Here is a 14,891-nt window from a genome sequence, read left to right on the forward strand (position 1 = left end):
AAATTTGACATTTATTCTTGGCTTTTGCCATCGAACACATTCCCGTGGTGGGGGTCCACGAAACAATGATAAAGTCACTCAATCCATGCCCAATAATATTATACTATTCAACTTTGGTATTAAAATTCAGTTTACATATTTAGTGGAAATCATATTTTAAGAGAACCTTAATATACGGTAATCAACTTTAGTGTAAACTAATTTTATTTTGAAGCTAATCCCCCAAAAATACTAATTTTTAATATATTCCTAAGTAAGAGAAAAAAAAACAAAGAGGGAGAGAGAGGGGCAGCAACAGAAGAAAGAACAGTTCTCGTCGTCTTGTCTTTTTTCACACACATAGAAAGCGATAAACCAAAAATAAATAAATAAAGCTTCCAACTTTTTTCTTTCTCTCCTTTTTTCTAATTGTTTCAAATTTCAGAATTCGATCCTCAAGAAACAAGAGGCAAGAACTGAGGAATCGAATCCCCAGGAACCAATCTACTGTAGGTCTTTCTGTTTGCCTTTTTTTATCACCACAAATCGCGGGTCTCTCTGTCTCTGTGTTGTGTTTTTTTCTAATCAAACGCTTGTTCTTGAGAGTTTCATTACAACCGTCTCCGTTGGGATCGAGCTTTTGTCCGAATTGCATTGATTCCCATGATTATTTCAGATCGGTCAGGTTTTGTTCTACTTGGAAATGATCATGTGATTGACTTGTATTGTATTTTGTCTTAGTAATTAATCAGTGCAAATTTAGTTTAGATTCATATGTCTTTGATTTGAATCTAAGGTTAAGTTGTGTGGCTGGCTACAACCAACAAAAGTTTTCAACTTTGAATTGCTTTTTGTTTTATGTTCAATGCTTCACTTCACCATGCTTCTGTTTGAGTCTGTCTTAGCTAATAGTACAAATATCATCTTGTTGTGTAGGTGTGGCCAAAGTAGAAATCTAATCACTGGCTTATCAAACCTCTACTCACTTGTACATAAAAGCAGTTAACTAAAGAAGAAAGAAAATGGAGACTGCGAAAGCTTGGGTGAAGAAGCTAAAATCTATAGACAAGGTGAAAAAGAAGGAAGCAGCAGCAAAGGAAGTAGTGCCAAAGCCACCCGGAGGTGAAGAAGCGCTTTCAAATGTTACCAAAGAGAAAGCTGCTGCTGCTAAACTTTATATTGAAAACCATTACAAAATGCAAATGCAGAGTCTCCACGAAAGAAAAGAGCGGTAATGGTTTCTCCCCCCACGTTTTCATGATGAACTTCCCATCCATATCCTTGAGGCTCTTTCACATTTCATGCAGCCGAAAAATGCTGGAAAACAAATTAGCTGATGCACAAGTCTCCGAGGAAGAGCAAAACAACTTGCTAAAGGATTTGGAGTTGAAGGAAACTGAGTACATGCGCCGTCAGAGGCATAAAATGGGAACTGATGACTTTGAGCCTTTGACAATGATCGGGAAGGGTGCTTTTGGAGAGGTTTTGCTTCTTCTTCTCCTCAGCCTCAGTTTGGTATGCATCCTCATGAACATCAGTTTTATGTTTTATTCTGTATTTGCAGGTTAGGATCTGTAGGGAGAAGGGAACAGGCAATGTCTATGCAATGAAGAAGCTTAAGAAATCTGAGATGCTTCGCAGAGGCCAGGTATTTAGATTCCCCGAGACGCTTTCTTTCGGTTGATGTGTTTCTGAGATGTGATTTTTTTCAGGTGGAACATGTAAAAGCCGAGAGAAATTTACTTGCGGAAGTTGACAGTAACTGCATTGTCAAACTGTATTGTTCTTTCCAAGACGACGAGTATCTGTATCTCATAATGGAGTATCTACCTGGTGGGGATATGATGACTTTACTTATGAGGAAAGACACCCTTACTGAAGACGAGGCTAGGTTCTACATTGGGGAAACTGTCCTGGCTATTGAGTCCATTCATAAGCACAACTATATCCACAGGTCAGCGAAAAGCAGGAGGACATATGATCTTAGTCTCATGTTCGTGTCATTTGTTCTAAACATAGTTTTTTTTTTGGGTCCCCAGAGATATCAAGCCTGATAACCTGCTACTTGACAGAGAGGGACACATGAAACTGTCAGATTTTGGATTGTGTAAACCGTTGGACTGTAGTAATCTTCAGGAAAAAGATTTCACAGTTGCAAGAAACGTTAGTGGGGCTCTACAAAGTGATGGTCGCCCTGTGGCGACAAGGCGCACCCAACAGGAGCAGCTGCTAAACTGGCAGAGAAATAGAAGGATGCTTGTAAGTTTCACCTCTTTTCTCTCCAGTGGTATAATTTGTAAAATAGAATTATCTAATTTAGGTTATTTGGTTTCAGGCTTATTCCACAGTTGGAACTCCTGACTATATTGCCCCAGAAGTTCTGCTGAAAAAAGGATATGGAATGGAATGTGATTGGTAGGTGCCAAGTGCCAACCAACTATATTGGTGATTTATTCTCTTTGATGCAGATAATTTAATCTTGAGATTACTCCTTAATAGGTGGTCCCTTGGCGCCATTATGTATGAAATGCTTGTGGGGTTTCCACCATTTTATTCAGATGATCCAATGACAACTTGTAGGAAGGTAACGAATTAATCCATTGCTTTTGTTTATATTTAACTTTGTATGTCTTTTGGTAATTCTAATCAACTAATGTGGAAGCTTACCTTTTTCTCTTTTTTCTCGTTGTAGATAGTAAACTGGAGAAATTACTTGAAATTCCCAGAAGAGGCTAGACTATCACCAGAAGCCAAGGATCTTATTTGTAGGCTTTTATGCAATGTTGAACAAAGGCTTGGAACCAAAGGAGCAGATGAAATTAAGGTGTTGTGTGCATTATTATTCCTACTTTTGAGATTCCCTGTATAATATTTTTTTTTTTTGTGAGAAACCTCTACAAAACGCTTTGAATGGTTTCTTTTAGGGTCACCCCTGGTTCAGAGGAATCGAATGGGGAAAACTGTACCAGATGAAGGCTGCATTTATTCCTCAAGTCAATGATGAGTTGGACACCCAAAATTTTGAGAAGTTTGAAGAGGTAAACATACTGATACCCGATGTATATATATTGAAATAAACTGGTGCCACAGATGATATTTTTATGGTTCCTGATAAAGAAAATAATGTATTAATATTCTTTAATTCCTTGTGGAACAGGCTGACAAGCAAGTTCCAAAGTCGTCAAAGTCGGGACCATGGAGAAAGGTATGACATAGGCACTGACTTCCCGAATTATGTGAATTATCAAAAGGAATCATGTGAAGTTATAAATGATATTATGCTCTCTTCTTTTTTTTGTCTTGAGCTTTTCTTAACATGAGGTTGGCTTTTTTTTTCTAGATGCTCTCATCCAAGGACATAAACTTTGTGGGTTATACTTACAAGAACGTTGAAATCGTAAACGATGACCAATTAACAGGGATAGGTATTCAACTTTTAACCTCCTCCTAACCTGTGTCTGAAGAAGAAGCAAACATAACTAGATTGTCTTTGCTTGTAATGTGTAGCTGAGCTGAAGAAGAAGAAGACTAAGCCAAAGCGGCCGTCAATTAAATCCCTCTTTGGTAAATGCTTTTTTTATTTATTAGAACAAGTGGTAGTTGTATTGATTCTCTCTAATGGTGAAAAAAAACATGAACAGAGGAGGATGAATCATCTGAAGGGAAAACAACACAGCAAGGAAGCTTCTTGAATCTATTACCGACGCAGATGGAAGATGCAGAGAAAGAAGGTAGTAAGTCCAGCTCATCCGGTGGTTGATTTGACTGACACATTTGCACAGCCACTGAATCAGAGACTCTTCTTATATAACATGTGTGTGTGTGTGTGTGTTTGATTTCGTTGAAAGCTTTTTTTGTTTTTCAACAAAAGTAGAGTGTCCTCCTATGGAAAAGCAAAGGCATATCCTGAAGGAGTGAAAGATGTATTGTTTCAACATAGGGTTGTTTGATTAATGTCAACAAAGAAAAAATGAGCAGTAAATATTCTTTTTGGAATTGGTTTGCTTATTAACATTCACAATGTCAATGTGGAGAGATTTTTATTTTGTTGATAAAAACTTGATTGTACTACTAACTACACCTCAAAGATAAAAAAATCTTCACCCACTAACAATATGAGCCAAGTCACTTGTCTCTTTTAAGGAATTATCTTTTTTTCTTTTGTGCAACAAATAACTCTTTTATTTTATCTTGATATCTTTCACAAAGAAACAAATCTCTATATATAAAGTTGTGTTTGTTTCTTTCCCATGGACACGTTACTAATTTGAATCTTGAGAAGCCGACACATCCGCGTCCAAAACGCGCGTTTCATTAACTTGGAGTTGGAGATCGTGTGGACTTTTGGTGTAACTCATAAACATGCAGAAATATTGTCGTGTGGACTTTAGATCAAATTAAAAATAATATTTTTAACAGTATACTTTTATATTTTAGTAAACAAATAATGTCGTATTTTTCAACTCATGAATACGTTATAAAAACAGCTCTTATGATATTGTTGATATTCAATCCGATCATACCGGTATGACAAATTAATGTAAATCAACCGAATCAAGTACGATGATTTTAATTGGATTTACATGTCGAAAATACAATAAAATGTTTTTATTTATTTTAATGTGTAAAATAACCCGTAAAAACCAAAAACTAGATGAACCAATAGGTTTATAGTATATTAATGAATGTACATATAAAATGTATAATATTATATAGTGAATGCAAAATTAAATTTACTAATTTGATATACTGAGCATTTAACATATGAATAATGTTTTAGCAAAAAAAAAACATAGGAATAATTATTTGTTTTACTCATTTACATCAATTATTAAGGTCCATGATTTCACGATAAACAATGCTCCTATAATTATTTGCTTTACCCATTTACATCAATTTATTTTTTAAGATCCATAATTTCACGATAAATAGTGCTCCTAACTTCTTCTTTTTTCATACAATAGCGCAAACATATTATTATATATTACAGACAATTTTAATCCAAAAAAAAGTTTATAGCATAAATATGTAAAAACTCAAGAGTAATTATTAAAATAAATAAAAAAATTGGTTTGTAAGTATGATAAGCTCTTCAAATTATAGATTTTCCTCTCAGAAACTTGTTGTGTGAATAATAACACAAAGTAAATAACCTTGGAATGATAGTATATGCTTTTTTTTTGTCATCTGATGGATTAATTTGAAAACATGAAAGTTTTTACACAAGCCGGCAAGGAGCACATTCCTTCCGGAATAGTATATGCTTATTGATGTAGTTTTGCAAAAGGGAATACGAAAGATAAAAAATATTAGACGTCAAAGTATTGTCTTTCTTGAAACTATGTTTCTCTTCCTCACATAGGTTAAGTCAAGTTTCACGTAATTCTTTTTTTTTTCCGTCGATAATTTTATTAAAAAGGAAATCGGCCAAGCCCATGGCCGAAGCCCAAGTACAAGCGTACTGAAACAAAAGCCCATAATACAAACCGGGCAATTACAACGAATATGCCGAAACCAAAAGGGAAAGCACGGCCCAACCGGCCCAATACACAAACGCGGGCAGTTCGCCCTAGTCGCGCCGAATCGAGACGGCCACCGACACCCTTTTTCGGTGGGGCTCCTAACCTGCAGAGCCTCCACACCTCCGTAGTTGTTCTCCGCAGCCAAGTCTTCACGCCGGAGAGTTCATCGACCACGTGAGATCATCTCCGACTTTGCACCACCAAACACTTTGGACAGGCGGCGGAGAAACACCACACTTTTGCCCTTAGCTTCGCCGGAACTCAAAACATGTAGAGCTCCCGACTAGAAGCACAGCTATCATCGAAACTTTTCCTTCTTCTACTCGGAGAGAGTATACCGATGTCAACGATTCCTCATCCGATTGAGATCCAAGATCCAATTATACTCACTTAACCGCGAGCCAAACAGCTCACACACATAAAGGAACCAAAGTCCAAATTAACGGACCACCACAGCCGGCGACGCAAGGAAGGACATACCTTCACATCCCGGAAACTTGACCGACGACGGCGGAGCTGTCGAAGCCTCCACCCCTCGGAGATAAAACCGGCGTCGACAGATCTGTGCAAGCCTCTGTCTCCCGGGAAGCGGATCACAACTGACCATACGACAGGCCCACCGCACCCACTCCTCTTGCGACCGCGTCTTCCCTTCAGCGGTAGAGACCACCAGAGCTTAGACAAGGCGGGGGAAATCTTCACGCTAAAACTAGGAGGGTTCTTTGATGAAAATGTGTGTTATGCATTTAAATGTAAGTTTCACGTAATTCATCCAATTCATTTTTTTTTTGTTAATTCATTCAATTCTCATTCTTTTATTATTCCTTCTTCTCTTCTCTCAAAACTCAGATCCGAATCATTGATCCCATTCCCTTTTTCCTTCAAATTCTCTTTTGATATATTCGAACTAAAGAAACACAGTCTCTCTCTCTCTCTCTCTCTCTCTCTCTCTCTCTCTTGCAAAGTCGTGAACTTTAACCATTAAAATCAGCTTAAACCACTGTTTCTTGGTGGGTTCTTGTCCACTTTGATCATTTAGCTTTGCGGCACTAAGAAAAATCAAATCCCGCCTTAGTGATTGAGATTGGTACTTAGTGGGTTAATCGGGTTCTTGTGATCGAAAAAGATGGATCAAGTGGTGATCGGTGGAAAGTTTAAGTTGGGTAGGAAACTCGGTAGTGGATCCTTCGGCGAACTTTATTTAGGTATCTCTATCTATATCACATCCTCTTCTTCTTGACTTCTTGTTTAGCATCTTTTATATTTTGATGTTTTTATATTTAGGGATCAATATTCAAACTGGAGAAGAAGTCGCAGTTAAGCTGGTAAAAACCTACTTTAGTTTTGAGGTCTTTCGACTGTTTTAGTAAGATTCTTTTTGTTGTTGCTTCCATTTATGTTTTTTTCCCTTTCAGGAACCTGTGAAGACAAGGCATCCTCAACTGCAGTATGAATCCAAAATATACATGTTTCTTCAAGGGGGAAGTCAGTTTCTTTTCCTCTCTCTCATCCATCATTTTATATATATGTTCCTTTCCAACTCTCTCTCTCTCTTAAGTGGTCTTTCTTGTGAAATAGCTGGTGTTCCGCATCTCAAATGGTTTGGAGTGGAGGGTGGATACAGTTGCATGGTTATCGACCTTCTTGGCCCCAGCTTGGAAGACTTGTTCAACTACTCCAATCGTATCTTCTCTTTGAAATCTGTTCTAATGCTTGCTGATCAATTGGTAACCAACCTCTTTACTCTTATCACTTCAGGGCTACTTTGGTCTTTTGAGAATCTCATCTTCCTTTGTATTATCTCGTATCAATGGTGCAGATATGCAGAGTTGAGTACATGCATTCCCGTGGCTTTCTTCACCGCGATATCAAACCTGACAACTTTTTGATGGGCCTTGGCCGCAAAGCCAACCAGGTTTATATCATCGATTATGGCCTTGCTAAAAAATACAAGGATCTTCAGACACAGAAGCATATACCATACAGGTGTTTATTACTCGCTAATAATACTCAGGACCTTGTTCCATACTTTCCTTCTTCATGCTTGCTTGCTTTATTAGAATTTCCTTGTAAATTTACACAGGGAAAACAAGAATCTTACAGGAACTGCACGGTATGCAAGTGTGAATACGCACCTTGGGATTGGTAAGAGCTGCTTTCTTTGTCTGAAAACCTATTGTCTTCTCTTGCTAACTCCCTTTTTCTTATGCAGAGCAAAGTAGAAGAGATGATCTAGAGTCACTTGGTTATGTGTTGATGTATTTTCTACGAGGAAGGTTGGAATCTCTCTCTCTTTCTCTTGGTTGCATATCACTTATCTAAATCCTTAAACTTGAGTCCATTGTCTGTATCAGTCTGCCATGGCAAGGTCTAAAAGGTGGCACAAAGAAGCAGAAGTATGACAAGATTAGTGAAAAGAAGATGCTTACTCCTGCTGAGGTACACATCATTCATTTAATTAGAGAGGATAATGTATGTTTTCAGATGATTTTTGACTTAGATTGGTTTTACCTTTTTTTTTGGAGATTCTTTGCAAGTCATATCCATCAGAGTTCACCTCGTATTTCCATTACTGTCGGTCATTGAGATTTGAGGACAAACCAGATTATTCATATCTGAGAAGACTTTTCAGAGACCTTTTCATTCGCGAAGGTTAGTAACTTCTTGCAGCTTTGTGGGATTTATACATAGCTTGTTCGTTTGTTTGTTTTGATGAAATGAAGTATGCTTGTATAGGTTACCAGCTCGACTACGTGTTTGATTGGACAAACTTGAAATATCCTCAGACTGGCTCTAGTTCGAGACCAAGGGTTAGTAGTTATATTATTGATTTCAGATCCAAAAATTCATAACAATTCAACTATCTAAAGAACTTTATCTTGCTATTGTTATGTCTTATCGTTGACAACAGCCAACTCCAAGACCAACCTTGGACCTCACAGGATCACCTGCAGACAGATCTCAAAAACCTACCGGTATAGAAAGATGTCTTAATAATTGCTTGTAAATTTATTAGAATATAAAAAACTGAGAAGTTAATTTCGTGCTATTTATTGTTTAGTGGGAAAGGACCTGAGAGAAAGATTTGCAGGAGCAATAGAGGCATTCACCAGACGAAATGTATCAAGCCAAGGCGCCGCTCATGGTGATCGCTCTACTAGATACAGATCTTCTGATGTCAAAAAAGACAAGGTTGGTTTTTATTTCTACCTATCATGGAAACTTCGTCCCTACTTATTTATCAAAAGTAATGAAGTAGTACTTCTAAAGAATGTGAGAGAAAGTTTGATTGGTTTGTTGGCTTCACCGTTGCAGCAAGAGTCTGATAGACATCGTTCTTCATCTCGAAATGGAAGTAGAGGTGTGATGTCAAGCAGCAGACCTGGCTCGTCAGCTGAGAACCGCTCAAGCCGATTGTTTTCAAGTACAACTCAGCGGGTTCAAGAGAGCTATGAATCCAAGCCATCATCTGCAGCAGCTGGACATGAGGATGCCATAAGAAGATTCGAGCTCCTTACCATCGGCTCTGGGAAGAAAAGGAAATGAAGTTAAGAGAGAAAGGAGAAGGCGATGATAGTGAAAGACATGTCCATGCTTATAGAGATTCTCATCCTCTGATAAAAAATGCATTGTTTCTTACATTTGGAACAAGATGAGAGGGAGAGAGATTGAAAGAGGATATTTTCTGCCTCTCCCAATCTCCCATTGTCTGTGTGTAACTTGTGATGAGTACTTCAGGTTCTGTGTTCTAAAGCTTCAGTGTAGAATGAAAATATGAAAACGTATTGTAATTGTCAAAGCATTGATGAAGATGTTTTAACAAATGTGCAAATAAATGAATTGGACAATTCTGCTTCTGCTGAAATATTGTAGAATATATTAATTATAAGGCGTGGTCGTACATATAGTTCTTTCCACACTCGAGAACTAGTCAAAGGTTGCATCTCTTTAAGGCTACTACTTACTACCTTTGCATAGACAAAGGAAGAAGACATAAGCGACTAATCTCTTCTTAGCATATTTATTGTTGAAGAAGTGGTTGTGCATTTCTTTTCCAACACACAGAACTAGACAAAGGTCTTACATCTCTAAACTCTACTTTTGAACAGACAAAAGAAGAAGACATAATAGCGACTAATATCTTCTGAGAGTGATTAACGGAGTGGAGCTGAGATGAGCTACAACGGGTAGGTGATGAAAGTTCATCAACTCCTTGGTGGTTCAGTGTACTTTCGAGATATTGTTTTCCTTTGCTTCCTCTACTGCTAAAGCTTCAGCCATGTTCGTTGTAGGAAACCAACTGATCATTCTTGGCTTGAAGAACCTCATCTTTTGCAGTGTGCTGAGAGAGCTCTCTCTGATTGCCACAAAGGGTGAATATATTTTCAATTCTTAACTTTCTACAAGATGCTGGTTCTTTGTCGCCAGCGGTACTGTTCACGCAGTTTTCTTTACCCAAACCTCCAAAGTTCAAACTAGGCATTGGTCTTGTTGTTACCGAGCAGATACTTTTATCCTCGACTATCACTTTCTCTTCATCTTCTTCGACCTCTTCTTCTTCAAAGACAGTGCTCAGGCATACACGGTCAGGATACATTTGCGCAACCATATTCTCTTGAGGCTTTGGTTGCAAAACGTTAGACAAATTGCTGCTGATTGTGTTGTTGCTTGTTTGGTACGAAACAGCAGATCCCCATACTGGATCACCCATGTCAAGATCCATTGACTTCCCCATGTCAAGATCCATCGACTTCACCATATCATCATCCGAGTAAAGACTCCTGAGTCTCTTGGCAAACCCACTGGTTTCATCAGTAGTGCCCCTTGAGCGCCGAAACTCAACCTCGATCTCCTCCAACCGTCTTCTCATCATCTCCAGCTCCTCTTGCTGCTGCACTATCCTTTCTTCCATTCTCCTTCTCTCCATCTCAACGAACTCCTCAGCCATTCTTCTGCATTCCTCGAGTTTCTTCTCTAGTTCAGCTTTCAAACGCTGGGTTCTCTCGTTTACTTTCTCTTCGATTGCCTCCTCTTCATCGGTGGCTGCACATGCTTCCTTCTGTAACAAAAGAGATCGCAAAGCAGCAACTTCCTCTTCCTTCTTCTTCAGCTGCTTTTGTGCATTGTTCCTTTCTTTCTCTTGTTGCTTCTTCTCAGACTGGAGTTTGGAAATAAACTCATCCATCGCTGCTATCCTTGAAGAAGACTCATCACCCCCATTCTTATCTTTGTTCGGAGTATGTGACCCGCGAACTATGCACTTTGCCTTTGCCCCATACTCTAGAGTGCAGAGAGTCTTGTGCATTTCCTTTGGATCCGGGCTCGCACATAGGATCATTAGAATCTTTGACTTATCATCTTCAAAAGAGTCCTACAATCAAGAAAACAGAAAGTATATTCAAGCAGCCACAGAAAACACTTTCCAGAGGATACAACAAGAAATTCACCTGAAGCAGCATAGTCAGCTTGCTGTCTCTAAAGGGCACGTGAGAGTCTCCATTCGCTATAGATTCTACAACTCGCTTCAGTGCAATATTTCCTTGGTTGATCTTAGCAGTCTGTTGAATAAAGATATACTTTTATAACTTTGATAGAATCAAATCAACCGAGAGAGAGAGAGGGTAGAGATTCAAAACATTACTTGCATCTTTGCTTCAAATCCAGTCTGGCCAGCTTGGTCTATATTCTCTGAACCAGCCATGTCAACAAGCATCAACCTTCCCCCAACGGTTGGCACATCAAGTATGATCTACACAAAAGAAACAGTCAGTTATAAGCTGTAAGATTTTATAAGATATTATACACTGCAAGCATAGGTTGTAAGTACAAACAATGCAGTGACTCCGGGAACTTCTTTCATTGCAAAGTGTGCTTTTAACAATCCTCCGTTTCTCCACTTTCGCAATTTCTTTAGAGATTTTCCCAGCGTCTGTCCCTGAAATGAAGGTTGCATTTTTGGCCTTCTTCCCCATCACTTCAAGCCTGGCCTGTAAAAGAACAAAGTCCAAGACTAATCAACACAATGCCAAACACAAATACCAGTAGCGAGATAACCATGTGAAGGACTGATCAAATCAGGAAGCCAGTAAAGTAGAGATACTAAGCTACAGCTCGTGAACAAGTTCAATTTCACACAGAAGAAGAAGAAAGAAAGTCAAACAAAGCATCATCCTCTATATAAAACAATCCTACAATAAACCACAAAAGAAGACAAATTCCAAAAAAAAAACTAATATAACAATGTGAAGGTTTGATCAAACAGGAAGCCATTAACATCACTAGTTAGAGACGCTACAGCTTACAGCTAGCGAACATGTTCAATTTCACACAAAGGAACATGTTCCTCTATATAAGACACTATTATAAAAGAAACCACAAAACTCCAGAAAGTAATATAGCAATGTGAAGGACTAATCAACAAGGAAGCCATTAACTAGATTTGATATGTTCAGTTTCACACAAAGGAACAAAGAAAGTACAAACCTTTAGACAAGACTATTCTATAAGAGTAAAGAGTCCTCTCAATTACCTTAGTGGTTCCTCCTTTGGGGCAACCAATCCCCAAGCTGTTACTACAATTAGTCGAAAGAAGATCATAAATCTCCTCATTATAAACCTCGAGAACAGTGACCTGAACAAAGGCAACAACACCACCATCCAGAATCTCCCTCAAGGATCGATACACAACCCCAGGCTCCTTCTTCCCACTCCCACCACCACCACAACCAAACATTGTATGGCTCTTTCCAGCGCCAGTAGGTCCATACATCACCACCGTACATTTCTCCCCAACCTTCACGCCTTTGATCCTCTCCTCTACAAACCTCTTGTAAAACGACTCGATGCCTTCTTCCTCCGAGAAAGATACTCCGTCGAGGGTGAAGTCTCTGTACCCGACCTCGGCTCTGACTCTGACCGTTTGGTCGTTGTCTGGGTTTGCTTGCAAGATCGAGGGCGGTTTCTCCTTGCGGTCTGGGTGGTCTCGGATCCGGCCGATTACTTCGACCGGGTGCTCCGGTGGAGTGTGGTCTGGGTTTGGGGGTTTGGAGATGAAATTGAGGCGGTGCTTGGATTGTGGGGTTCTGATTAAGGTGAATTGGGGTTGGTTTGATTTTGCGGAGGAGGAGGATGGTGTTGGTGCCATTTTAGAAGCTTTTTTCGAGATTCAAAGCTTTTAACTGAGAGAGAGAGAGTGGAGAGGAGAGGGATTTTGAAATGGGGATTTAGGGTTTGAGATTTTGAGGTTTTAAGTTTGAACTTACAATGTTGTATGTCTAAACGGCTACTTTTTTTTTTTTTTTATCCACGGGCCAGTAAGGAGAATTTGACGCTTTAATCCGTGACCACTAAACTGAATAAACAAGAAGAACTAGGACAATTCAAAATAACGAGAAGGAACGTTGAAAAAATATAATATTCTTTTATAAATAATGTCAAATTTGAGATTAATTTAAAAAAAATTGCCAAAAGTACCACTTTTCATATTTATACTATTCATTTTTTATTCTCATCTTTAATAAAAGGGTAAAAGACATTTATAACCTTTAAATTAACTTTGAAAAAAAAGACATAAGTTTAACTAATCTAAATATAAAAGATCAACTATAAATCCTAAATCATCAACTCTAAACCCTCAACCATGAAACCTTCAAATCTAAACCCTAAAACATCAAATTTAAACCCTAAACCCTAAATCGAAACTTAAAACATCAACTCTAAACCCTAAATCATCAACTCTAAACCTAAAACCCAAAACATCAACTCTAAACCCTAAACCCTAAACCTTCAAATATAAACCCTAAAACATAAACTCTAAACTCTAAACGTAAACCATAAACTCTATATTTTTCTGAAATTCGAACCTGAAACCTTAAAACCCTAAACCTTCAAATCTAAACCCTAAAACATCAACTCTAAACCATAAACATAAACCCTAAACCCTAAAATCCTAAATCTTCAAATCTAAACTCTAAAACATCAACTCTAGGGTTTTAGGGTTTAGGGTTTACGTTTAGGGTTTAGAATTGAAGGTTTAGAGTTTAGGGTTTAGAGTTGATGTTTTAGGGTTTAGGGTTTAGGGTTTAGAGTTGTAGTTTAGGGTTTAGGGTTTACAATTGATGTTTTAATGTTTATAGTTGAAGGTTTAGGGTTTAGGGTTTAGAGTTGATGTTTTGAGGTTTAGGGTTTAGAGTTGATGTGTTCAAGGTTTTAGGGTTTATGTTTAGGGTTTAGAATTAAAGGTTTAGGGTTTAGGATTGTTGTTTTAGGGTTTATGGTTAAATGTTGATGGTTTAGGGTTTAAAGTTGAATTTTAGGGTTTAGGGTTTAGGATTGATGTTTAGGGTTTAGAGTTGAAGGTTTTGAGTTTAGGGTTTAGAGTTGATGTTTTAGGGTTTACGTTTTAGAGTTGATGTTTCAGGGTTTAGGGTTCGTATTTCAAAAAAAAATAGGGTTTATGATTGATGGTTTAGGGTTCATATTTTTAAAAAATAGGGTTTAAGATTGATGGTTTAGTATGACCTAGCTTTATATAGTTGAGTTTTAGGGTTTAGGGTTTGAATGTGGAAATTATATAATTAAAAAAAATAAAAAAAAAATATTTTTTTATTTTTAGATTTTTATTTGTTTAAATATTTATTTATTATATATACAAAAAATAATGGCATAAGAGTTTTTTGTCACTTAATGAATAAGGTATTTTTGAAAATGTCTTTTTAGTAGTGGTAAAAATAAAAAGTAGTAGGATAAAAGTGGTAAACATGTAATTTCTCTTTAATTTAATTTTTTTTTGCTAACTTAAATTTCAAAATTATCCTTTGGATAATTCCTAGTTATTCTTTTCGTAGCCACTTAAACTTTAAGTCTTAACTTAAAAAAAAAACACTTTCAAATCAAAGCTAAACATATTCAAATTCACACAAACACCAGTTTTATTCTTAAATTTTAGATCAACACAAATTTTTTTTTTTTTTATGATTATGTCATTTTAGACTTTAAACATTAAAACATCATTGAAGGATATTTTCTACTTACACTTATATTTCTAGTTTACATCTCTTATTTTTTTTAAAAAATATTTATATTGATGTTACACATACTTTAAGATCATAAGTATATATATAATTATGGAAAAAATGATTTGATATTCATTTAAAATGCATGTCAAACTTTTTGTTTCATGTATTAACAAAAGTTACATTTAAAGACCAAAAACAATACCCAATTTAATATCTATTTGTTTTTGAAATATTATCTTCAAACCTATTAATCATTCAATCTATAAAAAATAAAAAAAACAGTTAAGTGAAATCTATATTTTTAAATACAATAAACTTAAAAAATGAAAAAAAAAATATTTTTTTTTTCTTTTAAAATCTAAATATCCGAACC

At 37.0% G+C, this 14,891-nt stretch overlaps 2 protein-coding genes and 1 pseudogene across 5 annotated transcripts; 2 read left to right on the forward strand and 1 right to left on the reverse strand.

Moving 5' to 3' along the window:
- The first annotated feature begins 264 nt into the window (after positions 1–264).
- LOC106439714 (serine/threonine-protein kinase tricornered) lies at positions 265–3,975 on the forward strand. 4 transcript variants are annotated; one of them, XM_013881213.3, is made up of 14 exons: positions 265–488; positions 916–1,210; positions 1,287–1,461; positions 1,544–1,627; positions 1,692–1,933; positions 2,019–2,238; positions 2,315–2,394; positions 2,479–2,563; positions 2,672–2,803; positions 2,904–3,017; positions 3,137–3,184; positions 3,320–3,404; positions 3,487–3,543; positions 3,621–3,975. In XM_013881213.3, exons 2-14 carry the CDS (start codon positions 1,002–1,004, stop codon positions 3,737–3,739), a joined length of 1,650 nt encoding a protein of 549 aa, XP_013736667.1. In that variant the 5' UTR covers positions 265–488; positions 916–1,001; the 3' UTR covers positions 3,740–3,975. The 4 variants fall into 4 exon arrangements, with proteins under 4 accessions (XP_013736667.1, XP_013736670.1, XP_013736668.1 ...); XM_013881216.3 differs by having other exon boundaries at positions 277–488; positions 982–1,210; XM_013881214.3 differs by having other exon boundaries at positions 316–664.
- A 2,226-nt stretch (positions 3,976–6,201) lies between these two features.
- LOC106439715 (casein kinase 1-like protein 11) lies at positions 6,202–9,357 on the forward strand. Its single transcript, XM_013881218.3, has 13 exons — positions 6,202–6,706; positions 6,786–6,826; positions 6,917–6,986; positions 7,080–7,228; positions 7,321–7,487; positions 7,585–7,646; positions 7,714–7,777; positions 7,856–7,940; positions 8,027–8,153; positions 8,238–8,311; positions 8,413–8,476; positions 8,563–8,693; positions 8,817–9,357. The coding sequence occupies exons 1-13, from the start codon at positions 6,628–6,630 to the stop codon at positions 9,045–9,047; spliced, it is 1,344 nt and encodes a 447-aa protein (XP_013736672.1). The 5' UTR covers positions 6,202–6,627; the 3' UTR covers positions 9,048–9,357.
- Position 9,358: 1 nt separating this feature from the next.
- Positions 9,359–12,896, reverse strand: LOC106439713 (annotated as a pseudogene).
- Between the last annotated feature and the right edge of the window lie 1,995 nt (positions 12,897–14,891).

Source organism: Brassica napus, chromosome C3 (assembly GCF_020379485.1).
Source record: "Brassica napus cultivar Da-Ae chromosome C3, Da-Ae, whole genome shotgun sequence".
NCBI classification, from domain to species: domain Eukaryota; kingdom Viridiplantae; phylum Streptophyta; class Magnoliopsida; order Brassicales; family Brassicaceae; genus Brassica; species Brassica napus.